This window comes from Acomys russatus, chromosome 13 (assembly GCF_903995435.1).
Source record: "Acomys russatus chromosome 13, mAcoRus1.1, whole genome shotgun sequence".
NCBI lineage: Eukaryota > Metazoa > Chordata > Mammalia > Rodentia > Muridae > Acomys > Acomys russatus.
Genome location: NC_067149.1, coordinates 17425094 through 17446802, shown reverse-complemented (window position 1 = coordinate 17446802; position 21709 = coordinate 17425094). Strand labels below are relative to the sequence as shown.

The 21709-nt window shown below is 50.6% G+C and overlaps 1 protein-coding gene across 4 annotated transcripts in view; it reads right to left on the bottom strand.

Moving 5' to 3' along the window:
• The window catches only part of Mgll (monoglyceride lipase), a 101655-nt gene extending 81192 nt beyond the window's left edge, over nucleotides 1-20463 (bottom strand). For 2 of the 4 annotated variants that reach the window (XM_051154880.1, XM_051154882.1), the window contains exons 1-2: nucleotides 19703-20136; nucleotides 19050-19194 (exon numbers count right to left, since the gene is read on the bottom strand). In XM_051154880.1, the coding sequence (XP_051010837.1) occupies nucleotides 19050-19194; nucleotides 19703-19712 (155 nt within the window). In that variant the 5' untranslated portion in view covers nucleotides 19713-20136. Of the gene's footprint in view, nucleotides 1-19049; nucleotides 19195-19702; nucleotides 20137-20301 lie in introns of those variants that run through there. The other 2 variants (XM_051154881.1, XM_051154883.1) reach the window with 2 other exon arrangements.
• Between the last annotated feature and the right edge of the window lie 1246 nt (nucleotides 20464-21709).

The window sequence follows — 21709 nt, the reverse complement described above, 5'->3', positions numbered from 1 at the left end:
AGCTGAGCTGCCTGGAAGAGGTTCAGACCAACGGGCACGCTCAAAAAGGCACTCTCCAAGCTGCCGGATGCTGTGCAGTGTGCTCCAGGCTTCCGGCTTTGTAAGCTGTCACTGTGCTGGGGTGGGTTTTCGTGAGGCAACTGTTATTGAGTCATCTCTACTCCTGTAACTCACTCATATTACTGTAAGCAGCCCCAGTAGAACTCATTGGTTCACTAAACTGGACTTTAGTGGTACATGTACTTTGGCTTGTCATGGGATCCCTATCTGGGATGAGTAGATGTGTGCCTCCCCAGAAAAGGTTTTGTCACACAGCAGTGTGGGACTCTCATCTCCACAGTGAGGTACTGACTGAGAGGGCAGACACAGCGCGATGGTGGTGCAGTTAGAGGAAGGAGGTGATTAAGTGAGCTGAGGTCACTGGGGTGAGATGAACAAAACTTAGACTTTGAAAGGTGAGACCAGAGACACAGTACTGTGACACAAAGCCAGCAGGAGATGCAGCCCTTGACCCCTGGACTGGAGCCATGAGCCAAGACAAGCCTCCTGTTTACTAAGGTTTGCAGCATGCATGACTGTAGGAGTAGCCATAGCCACAGACTGCTGCAGCTAATTTAAAAAGAGTGGTGTGTGTTTCAAGGTAAAGATCAAGTCCAGAGCCGGGTCTGGTGGTGCACGCCTTTAATCCCCCAGCACTCGGGAGGCAGAGGCAGGCAGATCGCTGTGAGTTCGAGGCCAGCCTGGTCTACAAAGTGAGTCCAGGACAGCCAGCGCTACACAGAGAAACCCTGTCTCAAAAAAAAAAAAAAAAAGATCAAGTCCAGGCAAGTTTTCCTGAAGTGACTATTTCCTCTTAAAAAGATTAAAAAAAAAAAAAAAAATATATATATATATATATATATATATATATATAATGTATCTTAAGTATAATATATATTAAAATACGACAAATGTGGGGTTTTGGTTGTTGGTTTGGTTTGGTTATTTTTGTTCTTGTTTTGTTTTGGGTTTTGTTTTTTACTTTTTGAGATAGGGTTTCTCCTTGTAGCCCTGGCTGTCCTGGAACTTACTTTGTAGATCAGGCTGGCCTTGAACTCATAGAGATCTGCCTGCCTCTGCCTCCCGAGTGCTGAGATTAAAGACGTGGGCCGCCACCTAGCAAACTCATTTTTCAATATTTTTTTTCCCCTAGAGGAAATGAAGCCTCAGGCACATGACCGGAAGGCTGCTTGGTTACAACTGTGGCCTGACCCAATAAGCAGGAGAACCCGCGCATGTCACCAACCTGAGCCCTCCAGCTCTCGGCCCTTTATTCTTTATCAATAAAAACTGGCTGAAGGGCTGGGGCTGGGGCTCGGTGGTTGGGGCTGGGGCTCGGTGGCTGGGGCTGGGGCTCGGTGGCTGGGGCTGGGGCTCGGTGGCGGAGGCCTTACCTAGCATGCTCTGGCTTCCACCCCTGTGACTGAAAGAGGTGAAAAGGGACACTGAGAACTTTGTTTGATCCGGAACTGGCTTCGGCTGGAAGGACATGTTTGAGTTCAATAAAGATCTTACTGTGTGGAACACTGAAGCAAGAGAGGGGAGTCAGCAAGCCGAGCATATCCGGGTGCAAGGACACTGTGTCCTGTCCCTCTGGACACAGAACTGCTTCTTAGAGTAAGCAGAGACACTGGAGTTGAAAATTTAAAGTGACACAGTGGGTGCCAAAACAGAAGTGAGTTCTGCTATTCTGTGGCAGTGAGAGACTGAGACCTTTTGAACAGTGTTGGTTGGAAAGGGCGAGGAGAGAAGATCCAAATGCCCTCCCCACAGGGAGATTGCAAATGTTTCAGGAGACGGTGTCCTCACCTTGATTTAAACACTATACAATGAATACATGTGTCCCATGACATCCCATAAATACGGCTGGCTAGTTTTAATTTTCTTAATGCCTTAAAATTTAGAAAAACAGAAACAGAAAAAAAAAAAAAAAAGACTTTAAGAGATACAGCCGTGCGTGCCATTTTACAAGAAGTCAGTCTGAGACAGACTACGTACATGATGGTGTCTTGTGAGATGACTTCGCCCCATGCCATCACAGTTGTTTCTATTCCGTGTAAGCACACATGGCGTTTGCAGGATGTGTGCTTCTCAGAACATGCTCCCTATGTTAGGCAGCACATGACTGGGCTGGAGCAGTCTAAGAGTCTGGTCAGAGACGCTTCTCTCCCTTCCAGGCAGGGTCTACCTAGTTACTGCCAGGAACATGCAAAAGGCAGCGAGCAGCTGCGGGGTGCTGGGGCCCAGAGAGCTATAACATGGATTGGAGCTGACATCCGGGTTCCCTCATTAGGCTTAATTATCCTCTCCACATTTTTTTCCCTCCTGTAATCTCTGAGAGGTGCAGAAAACATGTCAGTTCCACTGAAGAGAGATGGGTAATTGCCTTCCATAAACTAGGTTTAGGAACTTCTCTGCAAATTATTACTCTTCCAACACCAGGTGACTTTCCTGCCTCCAACCCATTCGGTATGTTTTGGGGATGCAACCTCTAGGAGTGGTCTGTTTTCATAGAAAGTGGCTCTGTACTGACGGGCCTAGGACACCAGACCCCTCATTAGCATGTGGAATCTCTTCAGAAGGCTCGCCAGGGCCCTGGCTGGCTCCAGAAAGGATCTGGTGCCAAAGGGCTCCTCGGAGCCGCATCCAGATCAATATTGGGAACTGGCCTTCTGGGAAATCACTAATGGTCTGTGGAAAATCACGTGGTGCATTAATGAAGAGCTTCACAGCTGTCCCAGGATCTCGGGGAAGAGGATAGCCAGAGGCCAGGCGCTGGTGGAAGTGACCAGCTCCCACGCGCTCACAGCTCCTTGCCAGGCCGAGCATCCTTTTGCTGCATGATGTGGGATGCACCTGAGACACTTCAGCCCTGTGGGCAGCTTTTGGATGGAGAGAGATGTATAAGGCAGGTTAAGAAGAACTCCTAGGAGAGCTAGGGGCTCAATCACTTGGAGGGCCGCTGAGCTCTCCGTGTGGTGAATCCGTGTGTACAGAACACCATCTCTCGGCCTGTAAGTGAGTCGTTATGTGCATATATACGTGCAAGGATGAACAGCACAGAATCAAAACAGCTGCTGCCCAAATCACAAACAGGCAGGTGAGTGCTGAGGTCGGGGCAAAATCCACATAGAGCCATTGGGACAGAACACTGGGACTAAGTGGCTGGATGGGAGTCAAGCCTACAAAGTGACCTCAGTGGGGCAAGGAGCCAGACAGCCTCATTGCCAATGGACTTCAGGGCCTACAAAGTCCCAGGGCCCAGCTCAGCTCTGGACAGCAGGTTCCTGATCAGAGCTCAAATGCCACTTCTGCTCTGCGCTGACCTGGCTACCACAGCTGTCAGCTGACCTTCTCTCCCTCTGCTCAGTGACCCCTGTCACACAGCCACTCCACTCTCACTTGCTTGCCAAATGCCACCTCCCTGTCACTGTCACCTGTATGTTATCTCCATGGGTACATAAACAAGCCACCCCCCCCCCCATGCCCACTGCACCATTGCTAGGAATTGAACTAGCTCATTTTAGGAGTGTGGGGCACTAGCCGTCATTGTCTAAGCCAGTAAGTCTACCCAGTTATCAAACTTTCATAATGAACACATTGGTAAAATAGAGAGGTGGTTTTTATTGGCAGCAGAGGAAGAAAACCACCCCAGAGAAGCAGGTGGAGGCCCTGGGTATCTTGGCCCCTGGAAGCCATCCCCAATCCCAAAGAGGCCAAATCATCCAGCACAGAGTTCAGAGGAATGCTGGGGCGGGGCGGGGTGGGGCGGGGCAGGGCTGTGCAACATGGAGGCAATATGCAAATGTTTCCTACAGGTTCTGCAAGGGGAGACTGGCTGGGAGCACAGAAGCAGACTGAACGGGCATAACAGGAAATAGCAGGTAGGGCTACCGAGCCCGACCTCTTCAGCAGGAGGCTCCCTGCCATCCTATAAGAAGGCGCTGGGCTTCATCTTATGTAATTTCTTTTTTTCCTGGAAGGAAAACAGCATGAATTCCCCAAGGCTGCAGATGGCTCCAAGTTCTGGGTGGTGAAATGCCAAGCGGATGGCAGTGAGCAATTAGGAGTTTATGGAGCATGCAGGAGAGGTGGGGAAAATGTCCCCATCTAGACATGTGATGGAGCCTCTGAGCTCAGCTGTGACCTAAATGGGCAGCTGCATTAGGCTGGCAACAAGACAGCAGATGCTGGATTCGGACACCCATAACAGGGTGGACAGAGTGTGGGCCACAAGCTGTCCAAACCTGCCATTCCTAAGTATGGGACCTCCTCTGTGATGTTCTCCAGTCTCTCAGGACAGGTCACTAGTCTAGAGCCCAGATCCTGGCATGGACAGACACCAGTAGCTTGTCTGTTTGCCTCTCTTCTAGCTGAGGGCTCTAGGAAGGCAGGGCTGCGGCTTAAATGTGTCTACATCCCTCAGTCCCAGCACAAGGTTTGTCATATAGCGGACGATCAAGAAATATTTGCTAGAGCCTGATGGATCTGTTGGTGACCAACATACACATCGACCCACCTCTGGCTAACACGAAAACGGCTGCTGGAGTTTGCTGAGGCTTGTGATGCGGGGAGATGTCCAGTGTCAGCTGTCTAAGACAGTCGTGGCCAGGAAGGAAGCGCCTTCTAATGCCAGAGTTGCAGTTAGGCGGCTAGCAGCTGTGGACACTGTGTAGCTTCCTCAAAGTGTCAAGGAGTAGCAGCAGGGACAATGGCAGTGAGCAGGTGTCGGGAGGGTTCCAGAGAGCAGAAACGATAGAAACGGAGGCAACAAAGACAGCCAACGTTGACGGAAGTAGAGAGAAGGCAAGAGAAGGCAGAGAGCTGAGAAGTGTCCAGACAAGCCAGCTGCCACCACGGCCATCCAACTGGCTCCTGACTATCTGCTGATGGTGCTCCAGCTAAGGCATCTGGGCATCAGATAGGGTCTAACAACCATCAATCATGGAGTCAAACCTTTCAGCCGCTAACAGCTGAAAGAAAACATAAACTTCAAAGGAATGTTTATCACAGAGGCTAATCATTAACATTAGTGGACAGTATTTAACCGTACATAACAATGTTTTACTCATAAGCAAACACCCTTTGGGAGACTCTGGTCAGTTTATCTATCTTGGACACAAATGGCCTGAGGATGGATTGAGGTTGGGTGGTGGTGGGTATACAGGTGGATGCTGACAACCACCTGTGCATCTGTCCCTAGTAAGAGATAGCAAGGCATTCGTGGCCCGTTGTTCAGGGACCGGAAGCTGCTAGCCTGTTGTCACCCAGTACTCTTCTTTCTTCTGAGAGGCCCTAACTCATCCAGGAAGAGTCACCCTAAGGAATGCCGTGACCAGCCACCCTAGCAGCCTTTCCCCACACTGCCTGCTTTGTAGCTAAGGACACTGAGGACAATAGCCAGGCCAGCTGCTGGCCCACAGGGTGCCATGTTTGGATATAGTGATCTTCTCTCCTGCCACTCTGCCTGCTGGTTTGGGTTTGTGCAGCAGCACAGGCTCTGGATGTTGGATCTACTGTGGTGTCCGCAGTGGAATCTCTGTTTTCCCCTCTGTACTCACTTCCACCGAAAGTCTCAAAGGCCTGTCCAGCACCCCCAGGCACACGAGGCCATTTCCAGCCCATCACTGGCTCCAACCCTCCGTGCGGTCCTCACCGGGCCCTTTTGATGCTGCCCAGTCTCCGGGGGAACACACATCCCCTTTCACTCTGATCCCACCATCCTTCAGTCCTGGCTCTCCTGTAATGCCTCCCAAAGCCTCCCTCTACAGTGGTCCTTTGACAAAATGCTAGAAATACAGAAAAATCTAAAAATCAGAATGAAGGTTAGCCATCAACACTCCACGCCCCAGAGCTGACCATTTTTGCCTCCTAGTCCTTCCCACCAATATTTAAAGAGGGGCTACTGTCTTATCTGCTCCAGGAAAGCATGGGTGGGGGAGCCTCTTTCCCTGTGCAATGCTGACTAGCCCTGGGAGGCAGCACTCTCTCCTTGCTCCTCAGCCTCTTTTCCCGGATGTCAGGGTTGACGTTTTGTGCTGTCTGTTATCAAGATGGGGCTAGTCCTTTCTTTCTCAGGTTTTTTGGTGTTTTAAATCTTGAAATGTTAACCAGATTTTGTCAAATTTCTCTTCTGTATCAAGATGACTGTAGTTTCCGTTTCAGTCGGTTAATCTGTTTAGCTATACTTTTTCAGATATTAAACCATCCTTGCACCGCCAAGACACGGCTCTCTCGGTGTGTAGATTTTTGTGTGTTTATTGTTTTTCAATGTTGCTGGATTCAGCTTGCTAGTTTTTTATTTATTATAATTGTATGTGCACGCACATGTATGGAGTTTAAAATGTTAATAGCTCCGCAGTCAGTTCTCGCCTTGCATTAGGTCATCAAGTTTGCACGCGAGCACCTTTACTCACTGCGCCATTTTGCTGGCTCATCAATTTTCTGGTTCCCATTAAGGATTTTATTTTTATAAGAAATGTTGATCCAGTTTTCTTTCCAAGTGATGTATTTAACGGCAATGCCCTCCCTGGGGAATGAACTGGGAGAATTCCCTCTCCTGTTTTTGTTGGTGGTGGCCTCATTTTCCTTTTTAGAAAGGTTTGTGAAGGACAGGGATCACTTCTTCACTTGCCTGTTGACTGCAACAGTGAGGAAAAGCCTGGGCTTTTCATGGGGGATAGATTTTCTTTTTTTCTTTCTTTTTTTTTTTTTTGCAGCTGATAAAAATCTCTTACTTTTTATAAGTGTACTATTTATTTTTGAGTCCATTTTTGGTAGTTTGCATCTTCCTAAATATGTCTCCAACTTGTTTTTGTTTTCAAAACAATGTCTCCTTTTTTTTTTTTTTTTTTTGTTTGTTATCTAATTTATTGTTCCTATTCTTTTATAATTTCCTTAATTTCTGAAAGACTGGTGGTAATGTCCCCTTTATCATTCCTGTTTCTATTGCTTGAATTTTCTTTGTTTTATTTATTTAGTTTTTTGATCAATTTAACTTAACTTTTGTCAGCTTTGTTGAGGCTTTCAAATAGCCAACTTTGGGCTTGTTTTCTTCCTGTTTCATTATTTTCTGACAGAATCTCACTGTTTCCTCCTCCTCTTGCCTTAGGCTTGGCTTGTTCATTGCCCAGTGTCTGAAGATAGAATTTGAGTCCACGAGTCTCTGGTTAAAGACTCTAAGTGACAAGGCAGGAGGAAGGACGCACAGGCACTCAGAACTGTTAGGGCTCAGGCTCCGAGGCAGGGTGGCTCTGAAGCCCTGCGGCTCATTCAACTTGCTGTGGCTGCCTCCACATGACGCCTCATGGTGACACTCTCCACACATACTGGCTCATGTGACTGTTGGCTCAGTCCTGTCACAGAAACAACACGACTCTGACTCGCTTTCCCCTCCAATACTCCCGGCTCTGCTTTCTTGAGGCGGGACCCTTCCCAGTTAGGCCTTCCCCTCCTAGTTCCAAGATGGCTGCTTGGAGCTCAAGCTGGCAGAATCTCCTCCTCAGAGACCAAGGTAGGCGGGGAATGCAAAATGGGAAGGCTAATTTTGTTACAGGATTAAGCTCTGAGCAGGCTGGGACGCCCTGAATGGACAGCAAGGTGACCGCTCGCTTGGCTCAGAGTCTGTCCTCAGTGTCTGTCATCCGCCATCAGCCTGGGTATCTGTGCTCAGCCTCTAACATACGCCCAGTGTGCCCTGCCTCCTCCTTGCTCACACTCCTGGGTGAGTTTGGACTCTTAGGAGACACTTCAAACTCCAGCAGCCCACACACTCCCCATACACCTCCATCGCTTGGCTGCACCTGGCCCGACTCGTCAGAACTCTGCGGTGGTTGAGATGAATAGTGATTGAGGCCGGGGATTCCAGTGGTATGACCTGACCCAGTGACAGTAGGAAGGCTGTGTCTGGGAACCCTCCAGAAGGTTCTCTTATGTCTTGCCAGCCATCACTGGGCCTGGCAATCAGACTTGGCTACAGATGATGCTGGGAAAGACAGAAGAGAATTGTGCCTTACTAAGAGCAACCCTGAGCGCCCCCACTCACCCCTGGGGCTGAAAATAAGCCAGAAGGGGTGGGAGAAGAACCCAGAAGGCCAAGTCAGGGCCCTCACTCTCTAGAGACAGGGCTGACTTCTGTCTGCCACCGCCCTTGTCTTGGACTGAGACAGCCCAGGAAGGGACAGCCCCGACAGGCTGGGGTTTCCCCCAGGGTCCCCCAGAGAAGCACAGATGTGGAAAGTCAGGCTGCTCATCCCAGTCTAAAAGCTCAGCCATCTGGAGCTGGGAAGATCCTCTCGGTTGCTTGGGATGTACCACGCCATCCACAATAGCCAACCTCAAGCGCCCTGAGACTCTGACAGCTTCCACGAAGGCCCACACACCAGGCCCAAAATCACTGCGCAAGTTAGACAGGCTGTTAAAACTAAGCAGAGTGAACCAAATGTGCAGGGCGAGGACACAGCAAGAAGGCGGCCTTCTGTACTCAGGAGGCGGTGGCCTCCAAGAAGCCAGCCCCGCCCACACCTTGATTTTGGACTGCCAAGTCCAAAACTGTCAGGAAATCAATTTCATTTTTTTTTTTTTAAGCCAACCGTCTGTGACATTTTGCTAGAAGGATCCAAGCACACAAATGCATCAGCCATTCCAATCTGTCCCCTCACCCCCCGCCCGCAAACCAATCATTCCAAGCTCACCTGCCATGCAGTAGGACTCGTTTGCAAAGCCCCTTTCAGTGTCAGAGGATCCCACACCTTTTCCCACCTCCATGCCAGTACAAAAGCGGTTCCCTTTTTTACATCTAAGACCAGGCCGAAGCCTGCCTGAATTTCTCCCTCAAGCCCCGACACAGAATTCCTGACTCTTCCTAGCAGACTCCCCAGAGGCCTGGCACTGCCTCCCCAACCTACAACATGCAGGGTATATTCAAGGCAGAGATGGCAACTCTTGTCTTTCTCCACTAGATACAGGGGAGGTGCCTGGAGAGAGCTGTGACATAGGAGATGACAGCCCAGCATTTTTGTGGCCCCTCCTCTGCTGTCCTGCAAGGCTCAGAGTTACACGTGAAACCCACCCTCGTATTAAAATAGGGAAGCAAGGTCCGCCCCCACCCAGGTCCTGGAATCCATCTGGCTCCCAGGCTGAAGTGGAAAGCAGCTGTAATCGGCAGCTACACACACACACCGCCTCTTTCCAGGCAGCGTCCCACGGCACAGCAAGGTTGGTCAAAGTGTCGCTACCTAGTGCTGGGCTCTTCTGGAAGTTCCCACGTCTGAACCGGCACCCAAGTCTTATCCCTTCTGAGTACAATACCTCCTTTCCTAAAACTGTAGGGCCTTGGAGCCTCTGGGAATTGCCCCTCCCGAGTCATCCCGCTGAGAACACAGGGAGGCAGACTCATGAGTTGTAACGAACACCTTGATGTCTTATTTTGTTCCAGGAGTGGGGCAAACACTGGAGAAGACTGAAGGAACGTGAAAGATGACTTCCGCCCTAGAGAAGCTCATAAGCGATTACCTCTGGGCTCATTATCATGGTCACCACGATGCTGTGGGAGGTCACAGGCCCACAGAAGATGGACCACGCAACCCTGCGTTGAAACCAGGGTGAGCCAGGACAATCTCTTTCTTCTTTTAATCCATGACACAGCAATAGGAGGATGGCTAACAAACTCCTGGAATCCTGCTCACCCAGGGACAAATCTAAGCTGGTCTGAAGGATAAAGCCAAGTGGAGAATCACTGGGGCTATCCTACCACAGTCCCCAAGTGCTGGGCCTGTGGGTAAAGCCATCTGTGACCAGGAAGCACCTCCACAGCCTGCCAAACTCACACGCTAGCCACTACGACAGGCCGCAGAAGTCCAGCCAAGGGCAACAGAGTCCTGCCAGGTGGAGCCCTCACAGACCAACCACCCCCAAAACCATGCACTGAGTCACGGCTACAGAACATTAGCAAAGACGCTCACTGACACTCTGGCCACCTGAGACCTGGTGAATGGCATGAACGGCCCTGTAGTGACAGCCTCACCCCACGCATCGCCAGCATTTTCCACACAGTGAAAGAGAGAAACCTGTGTGCAGACTGAGCGCGGTTGAACACTGAAAACCAGTCTCATTAAAGATAGAGTTGACTGCTGGGTGTAGTCCTCTGGGAGCTGCCCCATTCTCCTTCCAGGCAGGAAAGAAGAGCGTTAAAATATCACGGTGTACCCCATAAATGGGACAAGCAATCATGACAACAGCGAATAAAATAACAAAATACCACGTGCTCTTGGTAGGAATACAAATGAGTGTGGCCAATAGAAAATGATGTGGGCCTCCACAGAACACTGCAGCTAGAGCTGCCAGGTGACCCACCTGGAGACCGCGCCTAGGTATGGGGGGATCAGTACAGCAAAGAGAGCAAGCTCCTGCTTACTCTTTACTGACTAGAATGGATGGATAAAGGAAACGTGAGTATTATTCAGCCGTGAGAAGTAACACAAGCATATGATTTGTGGCAATGTGGATGGAACTGTAGGACATTGAAATAAGCCGGGCACAGACAGACAGGTTCAGTGAATGTTCCTAGTCACATGCGGAAGGGTATTGCAGAGAATCATAGAATGGTATCACTAGCAGCAAGCAGGGGAGCAGAGGGCATGGGGAGAAGGCACTAACCAGAGGCGTGGGTAAGCACTAGGGTTCTTCAGCACCTAGACTAAAAAGCATTGTATATGTGTGTGTGTGTGTGTGTGTGTGTGTGTGTGTGTGTATACATACATACATAGACACACACACACATATTATAAAAACTCGCAAGAGTACAGTCAGTGCTATGGTGTCTCTGGGTCTGTGACCAGGGCAGAGGAAAGTAGAGGATGATGGGAGACAAACGTCTACAGGCAGCAGTCTGAGAACAACCAGAAAAATTGACCTGCTTTGACAAGGAAACTTCCGCCGGAAGCTACTGATAGCCAACAACACAGTTTCCTCATGCCCCCGACCTTCCTCTCCATAGACTAACCCCTTATGTCCCTACTTCCCTTTCTACCGCTATGATAAACGTGAACCAAAGCAACTTGGGTAAAACCAGGTCTTATCTTACAACTCTTAGGCCACACTCGTCACTGAGGGAAGTCGGGGCAGGAACCTGGAAGCAGAAATTGAGCAAAGGCCATGGAGGAAAGCTGCTTACTGGCTCGCTCCGTTTGCTTTCTTATGCCATCCAGGACACAGACTTGCTTCCTGGCCAATATTACAAAGGCGTTTCTCAAGTAAGGTTTCCTCTACCTTGATGACCCAGTCTGGGTTAAGCTGACAAACAACTAATCAGCACTCCCTATGACTACCCAGAAGCCTCCTGGAGTCCCCACGGCTAAGGAACGTCTGTAATTATAAAGACACTCAGTGCTCAAATTTGTTGTTTTTTTTTTTTTTTTCCAGCTTTTATGCCCATTTTTCCTTTCTTCCTTTCCCTTCTGTATGTCCTCCATCCATCCGTCTGTCCGTTCCTCTCTCCCTCCCTTTCTTTCCTGTATCCTCCCTTCCTTTCCCTCTTTCTTTCCCTTCCCGCCTTCCTGCATGCTGATAAAGCTAAGATCAAACGTAAAGGATCTACTGTGGACCTCCCTGGGGAAGGGGAGGCATGCACTCTCTTCCCCGTGCCCACAGGGGAGTTGTTGCATGAAACTGAAACCAGGTGGCCAGCACCACCAGGAGACTGGCAGGCCTGGCAGAAGATGCCTACCAACCTCTTTCTGAAGCCGTCAAACACACAGAGCATGGTGTCACTTCGGTTTCACCTGTGACTACCACATGTTCCCACCCCAGCCCCCACAGTAACAGGGTGTTGAGAAGTGAAAGGAACCTCCTCCCTACAGGAACCTTGGATGCCTCTAAAATATGGGTCAAGGGTCATCTTGTAATCCCAGCTGTGAAAACTTTGCACCACTAAAGGCCGTTTTCGCTCTTTGCACAAAGACATCAAGAGCCCAGCTCGCAGGCATGGACAGAGTGCTTCAGGGATGGCCAGCTGAGCCTAAAGGTGCCGACAGACAATGGTGAACAAGGCTTCCATTCACAGAGGGCCTCTCTCCGCTATCTGCCCTCTCGGACTCTGTTACCAAACAAAGCCCAGACTTGTATCTGCAGAACATTCTTAAGGCCACTGGGGGGACTGTGCCCCTTAACGAAGCTGTCGGAAAAAACCAACCCCAGGACCGCAAGAGCCTCCACTCTTCCCACCAGAAAAAGCCCTGCCATTCAAAGATTCCTTAAAAAAAAAAAAAAAAAATAGCCCTGAAGGGATGCCCTACTTAAAAGCAAGAAGGTTTGCTGTGCTCAGTGCACAGGCAAACGCTCCAGCAGGAAAAATAACAGCTTCTGATGAGGGAAAGGAGCTTGTGGAAATTCTTAAAATAGGCAAGAGAATAGAGAGGTGCTTCTAAATGGAGGTGAGGGGTTAGAAGTACCAGCGCGGCTGAAATGTGCACCGGAGGGCCCAAGTCCTCAGGGCTGTGGGGTGACAACAGGTGTTTTGTGAGGAGACTGTGTGAACCACGGCCACTTTCTTCACAAACGTCACGTGGTTGGCTGGCTACTCTAGGCTATGGGGGGCGGGGGGCACACACTTGTTCTCCTCCATTTCTCCCACTGGTTCATTCCAGATCTGCTCCAGCGAGTGTTCCAAATTACTTGGGGACCTGTATGCTCAGAGCAGCCCAGAGCTTCCTGAGCAGAGACTAAGTATCCAGGAGACACTTGAGCTCCCTGGGCCCTTGGGTGGTGCAGGCTCTTCCTGTTAAGGGGTGAGACTCTGCAGATTGCCTCCCTCCATCCCTCCATGCCCTTGGTCGTCAGGCAGGGGCAGCCTTTGTCCTCTTCATTTCCACTGCTTCTGGAGTGGCCCTCCTCGAGTGTTCACTCATGTGATTACCAGTGTCTCCAGCCAGCTAGCAATGAAGGCACAGATCTGCGGCTCCAACTCTGTCTGGCTTTCTGCTTGGCACTTCTGCCTTGTCTTTCCTTCTGGATGATGGTCACTTCTGAGGACACTGGATTAAAGCCCACACTCCGCTTGCCAGCCTCTAGGGTGGAAGCCATCCATGGCATGTGGCTGACACACGCGCGTGCGCGCACACACACACATACACCCTCCCCCCTTCATTTAGAAGAGTGCCCTTAGCCTTCCCATCCCCACCGGCTCGCATGCCTGCTGAGTAGAAATGACCATGCTAAGTGACCTGTGAGTGGGAGCCTGGTAGGTAGAGAGGAGAAGCAGAGAGGATCTGGTGCGAACCTCAGCAGCCGGTGGTCATCACGGAACTAATGTGCCAGAGCCAAGCTAGGGAAACCTAGCCATCCTGACTCTCATGGGGGTCACCAGAAAGCATCACAGAATAGCCAATGGGAAGGCGCCCCGGGTAGGTGTTGGCTAAGTAAAGAAGGTGTCATGGTGACACCTAGCCCCTGATGGAGTAAGTCTAGAAGGGGGCACAGGGAGGTGGAGACATTGAGACATAAGCTACCAGCACATGCCATGAACATAGAACAAGCAACAAGAGCCTGCTTGGAAACCCCAAAGGGAAGAAGAAGCCAGAACAAAATTTCTGCCACACAGAAGGCAGAAGAGGTGGCCATCACTGTGATGCAGAGGGCAGAAGAGGTGGCCATCACTGTGATGCAGAGGGCAGAAGAGGTGGCCATCACTGTGATGCAGAGGGCAGAAGAGGTGGCCATCACTGTGATGCAGAGGGCAGAAGAGGTGGCCATCATGGTGATTCAGATTCTTCATCTCCCCATCTAGGGCCCTGATGGCTGAGAGGGACCCTTATCCTTGATAGCTGCATATCGTGTGTGTGTGTGTGTGTGTGTGTGTGTGTGTGTGTGCGTGCGTGCGTGTGTGTGTGTGTGCGTGCATGCGTGTGTGTGTGTGTGCGTGTGTGTGTGTGTGTGTGTGTGTGTGTGTGTGTTATGTGAGGCAAGTGTTATGGGTGGCAGGAGGAAGAAGAACTGTGACATCTGAATTAGCTTCTAGCAAGTGGCTTCTTCTCCAGATAAATTTGCATAGGTGGGAGGAAGTGTTTCAGGTTGGTACTGACATCATTCCATGTCTGGGAAGGCAGAGAGCCAAGGAGCCAAGGAGCCAAGGAGCCAAGGTGTCCCAGGAAAGGGGGCACAGAGGACCCTCAGATGAGCTCCGCCCTGGGGAGCTGGAGAACATCTGCAAGCAACTGAGCTCAAGCTAACCACAGAGCCAACAACGAGTACAGTCTGTGAACGCGAGAGGTGTGCAAACATCACCCTTGTCAGTCTATTACCCATGTACCCCCTTCACAGACCTGCCCTACCTCTCTCTCTCTCTCTCTCTCACACACACACACACACACACACACACACACACACACACACACACACGTCTCAAGGATAGTGCAGGTGGTCCCACCCTGGCTATAGAAGCAGCAGGAGGAGGGCGTGGCTAGCAAGGACACTGGAGTGCTTGGCTTCTGGAGTCTCAGTGCTGTGGACAGCTACAAGTGCTGACAGCAACTCAAAGGTCCAGCACTTGCCAAAACCTAAGGTTCAAAGCTGGGCTCGGCACAAGTCAACCACTGGGCCTCGTGCCTCAGGACACCGAGGGCTACAGTGGTCACATGTGGAGGTTCCCTTGATTAGGGTCACAGTGGCCACAGAAAACAAAGCGTGAAGGAGCAACCTAGAGACCAAGTGCGTAGACCATCAGGCTGGAGAGGAGGGCGCTGGGCTCTGCCTCAGCACTGTCCACTTAGCATCTCCTCCAGGCAGCTAAAGAGAGGCACTTCTGCCTGGAGTAGGTCAGGGCGGAGCTGGGTAATCCCGTAATTACAGCGTACACTCCAGCCTGTGTTACAAGAAGCAGAGGAGCACTTTAGGGGGTCTCCATCACCAAATCAGCCTTGTTCTCAAAACAACAGAACCCCCACCCAGTGTGCTTGCTGTTCTTGGGAACAGTTATACGATGCTCACTCCTGATTCAAAGTGCACTTCGTAGGGTCCGAGGGCCACTTGGTGAAAAGAGCAAAAAGGTGACCCCAGGGCATGGAACAAACACGGATGCCCAGTTCAGGGAAACATATGGCCTCTTGACCCTATCCACAGGCCAGTGTCTGTGACCCCGCCCATCAGAGGGAACTTGCCAAAGAGCTAGTAGTTGGTGTTGTCAGTATAGGGAGCCTGTATGGGGCAGTTTGTCACCTGGGGCTTTCATCCACTTTCTCCAAAATAGACACATATCTTTAATCAACATGTACACTTTTGATGTGTACTTTATTTTGGTGAATTACTTCTTCTTTTCACCCTATGAAGTAATCTATCCCAAAACCCCTAAGTGTAAGAATTAATAAAGAAAACACCACCTGTACAGCCGGCCATGATTGCTGGCTGGTGTGTCCAGAAGAGTACTTGACACGGGGTCTGAGGCATCTGGAGCAAACCCAGCAAGGGCATTCACAACACAGTGTGTTTGTGTGTGGCCGGTTGGCTGTGTGTGAATGTGGATGTATATGCACATGTGCACACACTCGTAGAGGGCAGAGGTCAACCTCAGCTCAGTGAACAGGGGTAGGCTCATTTGCCTGTCTCTGGCTCCCCAACACTAGAAAAACAAGTGCGCAGCCACTACACTGCTCCCTGCTTTTTAACATAGGTTCTGGGAACCCAACCCAGATCCTCAAACTTGTGCTTGTGGCAAGCGCTTTATCGACTGAATCATCCATCTCCCCAGCCCGCTAGACACTGTATAATCTTGGGTTTTTTTGTTTTGTTTTTTTGTTTGTTTGTTTTTGTTTTTCGAGACAGGGACTCGATTTGTAGACCAGGCTGGGCTCAAACTCACAGCGATCCGCCTGCCTCTGCCTCCCAAGTGCTGGGATTAAAGGCATGGGCCACCATGCCCGGCAACGCTGTATAACCTTGTATCTCTGCTCCCTACTGGGAAAGCAGCCATAGTAGTGAGCACGCTATTTCCCTCTGGACTTGTATGGATAACGAGATGGGATATGGGCAGGGTCTAGTCCAGACTCTGAGCCTTACTTGGTCCTTCACAGAAATGAGATCCTCGGGAAGAAGCACAATATTTTCATGACCTCAAATGCATCTGGATGAGCAACACTTGCCTTGGTGTGGTCAAAAGGAGCAATGACTGATTAAACCCCAAGATTCCAGACTACCGCGTTAAAAACAACATGCTTGCGTGTTCACGTTGCAGCAACTATGCCAAGAATGCTCACGGTCAGGAGAGATAACCATTAAAGAGACAGAAGCAGCTCTTTCGCTGTAACAACTATGCCAAGAACAGCCCTCTTCTGCTTCAGGGTCCCAGGGAATTCCAACCAGTGGCCAGAAGCAGGTTAGGCCGGTTTTGCCAGCTTGACACCAGTAACTTTGTTTCCTGACACCAGTTTTGTCAGCAGACACCAGTAACTTTGTTTCCTGGCCACCTGCGGACACAGCCTTCCAGACAGTCTCTCAGGCAGAATGTCCCAGCAGGTGCTCTCTGAGAGAGGGCCCAGGGGATGGGAGGACAAGCTGACCAGAAAAGCAACCAAACAAATGCCAAGTCACAAAGGCAGACATGGGCCCTGTGGGAGACCAGCATCCAGGACTCTAAAGGCAGGAGGCTGAGGTTCAAAATCACAAAGAAACAGGTGCACATCACATGGGGTATCCCTGTGGCCAGAGGGACAGGCATGGAGGTTCAGCCTCCTTGTCCATCTCTCATTCTTTCCCCCTTTCCTCCTTGCTAGGAGGAGGCATATTATGCAAGGGGAGGGCCAGATTGCAATTAAGGAGGGGACCGGCTCTGGGCTGGGGGTGGGCTGAGGCCCAAGACGACCTGAGGTACCCTCTCTTCCTGAGAGCAAGTGGGTGGTACTATGTGGATAATGGCATTTGGGGGTCTCTCGGACCATGAAAGACAGAAGCTTGCCAAGCAGCTGCTCCTGTGATTAAGATCTGGGAATGCCTGGATACCAGCTGGCACAGTCCCACCATCTTTCCACCGCTCCAAGTGCTATGACACTTTCTCCAGGACCATTAAGACCTTTCCAAGGTCCACTGGCTACAAGGATATATCTCTCTCCAAAGGAGAATTCCAGGACAGTGTTGACGCTACCAGTCAGAGCTGGTTGTGAAATGTCCCCAGGACTGGCTCTAACAGAGGCAGTCCTCAACGCCAAGGGAAGTTTACCAACTGAATTCTCTCCAGGAGGTGGTGGCAGACCAGGTGGACAGAGGGCTCCAGAGACAGCTACCTGGGTTGTCCGTGAAACCATGGCAGAACTGCAGACCTGTCTATACACTCTTACAACGCAGAGCTAACAGTATGGGAAGTGGCCAAGCCACAAATGCTAGTGAGTTCTGGTGCTTTCTTTAGTTTATGCCTCCTGCCCTTAACCTTCTATTTTCTTTAACTTTTTTTCCTGACTGTGCGTTCTGGCTGCTTGCCCCCCGGCTCCCAAATCCTTGGGCCCAGTGGCTGCCACTGTCCAGCCCTTTCCTACACCCATGACACCCACCAGTTGCTGACTTCCAAGAGCCAGCTCAGCCGAAGCCAAGATGTTGGGTTGCTGTCTCTAACTAGAGCAAAAGCAAGTGAGCTGGTAGCCGCCTGCATCGCAACTTCAGTGGGGGAAGATTGTGAAAACCACCCACAGCCAAGGCGAGGGCAGCCAACTTGGCCACTCCTGGGCTCAGTCCACCACCTCCCTTCCCCCCCTGCCGAAGACTGCAGGCCTTCTGTGTTTTACTGTGAACTGGGGCACTGTCACTACTCTACCAACAAAGCCTCCAAAGGCTTTGGCTGGATATTAACAACGGACTCTCACCGCCTGTTCTTCTGCAGTGACTAAACTGCTCACTACATGAGGACTTGTTAGAAAGTAAAAACAAAAGAGAATTTATGGTGCTAGTGCTGGTATAGTCAGAGTGAGAATTAATGATTAAAGAGGACAGCAGCACCACACACACACACACACACACACACACACACACACACACATACACATACACACACACCTGCACATTCTCGTCTGGGAACTGGCAGGAACCTTGCCAGCCACGCTATGCACCACTTTGTCCACTTTGAAAACACACAGGACACAGCACAACTTGATGTAGCAGCGTTGAAGCTAGTAAAAGTCACTCCCTCTGCATCGTTGACAGGAATCTACGTGGATTACACGTACCTTGTTGACATAGCTGCTCAACCTGGTAACCCCAGAAACACAATGAGGCCACAATACACACCTACCAGGACCCTTGGGAGGCAAGAGGCCCATGGCACAGGTAAGCTTTCCCAGAAATAAGGAACAGGAAACAGTGGCAGTCACCAGGCCAAGGTTGCCACAAACACTCTCTTCCTTGATTAAGACAAACAAGCAGGGCTTTTCCTGCTTCACCCAAGAGGAACAGGGTGGCAGGAGAGCCGCTGTGGGGCTGTGCACAGCCCCAGCCAGTTTCTGGCAGATCCTGGATAGGAAAATGGGAAAGGGACAGAGTGACCGAGCTGGCAAGGAACTAGAAGGAAACACCAGACCCCTCTCAGCCCAGCTAGGTCGGAGTATCATCTCTCAAGCTCAGAACAGGCCGCAAAGGTTAAAGTGTGCACGCGCAAGCACATATACACACATGCACGCATACACACACACACACACACACTTATGCATTCACTGGATTTTTTTTTTAATTGTTGGGTTTGCTTTTAATTGAATGCTTGCAACAGAAAATCAATTCTGGTACGGAAAAGAAAAAAAAAAGTCATGTGAATCTCTGGAAATTGTCAGACAGTGGAATCTTACCCTAGTTGTAGCGAAAAGAGAACTCCTGGTCCCTCATTTTAAAAAGAAAACCATAAAGTATAGGTCTCAGGTTTGCCAACACCATTGTGCCAGGGTTGTCAATAGTGTGGGAGGTAGGTCACAGAAAGGGTGGACCCCATGAGGACCAAGGATGAGAAGCAGGTGCCACGAAAGAGGAGGCCAAGGGAGAGAACTTACTTGGGTGTGGCATTGGGCTTCCAGTACCTACAAAAGAGGTACTGTCCGTCTGCATTGACCAGGTGAGGCAGGTCCTGGTAAGGAACGTTCTGTGGAGTTCGCCTGGGAGAACTTGCCTCAGGCATCCTGCAGAGGTCTTCAGGCCCTTGGGAGAAAGGTGGACATAGCCTAAAGTCAGAAATACACTCACATCCAGAGAGGAGGAAAGGAAGCCTTGTTCAGAGTCAGGACTGTGGCTTTTCCCCTAAGCAGTTAAAAATAAACAAAAAACAAACAAACAAACAAGCCAAAAAACCAAAACCCCACCTCTATTTGATATATATTTTTAAAATTACATACATCTCTTGCAAACTTCTCCAAGACTGAAAAATTCTATTTGTCCTTAAGAAAATGCTCACTTTTTTTTTAAGTGCCTCATTACAGCCCCCCTCCCATCTGTGTTTATTTTAAATCATCTCAGGAAACTTCATCTTAAAGACTGTTTTAGCTGTAATCAAGCGGAAATTACAGTCAGTTCCGTGGGTACAAAGCCCCAGCTGCAAGGACCCATCTCTCCTAAAATCTCCACTGAGTGGGTTCCAGGGGGCATAATAAGTAGGTGACGCGCCCCAAGCGGTTTATCCCCTCTGAATGCCAAAGATGCCATGACAAACCTGTTTCCATTCCGTCTTGGCTTTCGCATTCCACTACCACCACAGCCTCGAGTATCAGCGCCAGGCAAACGAGGGCTGATCCCTCATCGCGGCCGCAGGGTAGAACCACGGGGTCCGCGCCCTCCCCGCCCGGGCTGCAGGGGTGAGAGCTGCTCCCTCCTGCCTCTTCAGCGCTATCTCATGTCACCACTTTTCCAGAACACACCCCTGAAGGGGTTCCGGGAGCGAGGGACAGCCGGTCCCCAACCCGGAGCTGCTCCGAGACGCGCTCCGCGGCACCGCGCATTCGCACAGATGCGGGTCCCCGAGCAAAGTCACCCCGATTCTCCGACAAACTTTGCCTCCTGCCTGCCAGCGACCGTTTGGGGAAGGAAGCCCCGCCGCTGTCATCGGCACACCACACAGGACGGGGACTTGGCTGGTGTTCCCACACCGGTCTGGGAAGATGCAATTGACGGGTACAAGTCGGTTTGGGGGTTGGTGCGAGGGCGCGCTCACGCACACACGATGACACGCGCGCACACTCATGCGCACGCACACGCGCGCAGGGGACCCCTGGCGGCGGCTCCTATCCTGAGGCAGGGGCGGAAGGCAGTTACCCGGGCCACGAGCGCCGCTGTCACGTCCCCCGAGCACCACGCGAGTCCCGGTCTGCGGCGGGCTACCAGACTACTGCGCGCTGCCGGCTGCGCGGCGATAGGGCGCGGCATCTGCACCGCCACTTTATCCCTAGCCGCTTGGCGGCGGGGGCGGCCCGCTGGGTGGGGACGCGCGGGGAGGCGGTGCCGGGGGCCCACGTGTGCCCGGCCCCCGGGGAGGAGCGGGGCGCCGCCCGTCCGACCTGCCACGCGCTTTTCCCGGCCGCATGGGACTGTCACGGGGCACGGAACCCAACCAAGGGTTTCTTCCAGCCCATGTGCACAGGCGAGAGCACAGACTCATACACAGGTACCAGTAGCAGAAACATGCTCACAAGTACTGCATGCACATGTTTACAGATGCCCACGTGTGGAAACCCACTTTCAGATAGCACAGGTGTGGGTAAACCCACAAGGACACATTCTCAGGACCCTTGTGTGCACACAAGGGCACACATGAATATCAGTTACTACATGAATACAGACACACAGCATGGACACACTTTCCCTAGACACCACGCACACAGATAAAAACAACACACCACATGCACAGTGTCGGCACAAAAAAACACAGCTCTCATTTTAAAGGGAGGAGGAGATTATTTATGCTGGAGCCATTTTGAGTGATTTAAGTTACCCCTAATTCCATGCTCCAATGTGAAAGCAGTTTCAGGAAGTTTTTATAGTTTTACAGAACAGAGAAAGTCATGCATCAAGGCAAGTTTAAAATACATTGGTGAATACACCAGAGAGGCAGGTACAGATGGGGGAAGTTTTCCTACAGGCGCAGGATGCTATCTGATAGCATTTTTTTCTTAGCTTTTGGGTTGGTAGACCTTGTTGTTTTTATATGTCAATAGATTCTAAAGTTGTTTTGTTTTTGTTTTTGTTTGTTTGCTTGTTTAATCTATTATCTATTTGTTAGTTCCAACAAAGAGAAACAAGAAAGGAATAGGTCTTCCAGAGGGCTAGAACTTAGCCCAAGATAAGGTAGTTTGCCTCTGGACCTGCAACATTCCAACCTCTCCACAGTTGTGAAATTTTAATCAGCCAATCAATCTCAGCAGACCCAGCTTCCTTTCAGTTTTCCTTCACAGCCAGAAGCAGCTTCTTTTCATCACAACAGAGACAAACAACACAACACACACCCCCAGACAGCTAAAAACACATGACGTTCACACATCTGTGCTTAGAACCCTGGGGAAGAAAGCAGACACACACACACACACACACACACACACACACACACACACACACTGTATGAAACCACTTCACCACTTCCCCTAGGTGTGGAGTCTGGAGTCCAACACTAAATTTACAGTCCACTGTGTCCTCTGTCTGCCACCTGTGAGTGACAGAGAAGCAAGAG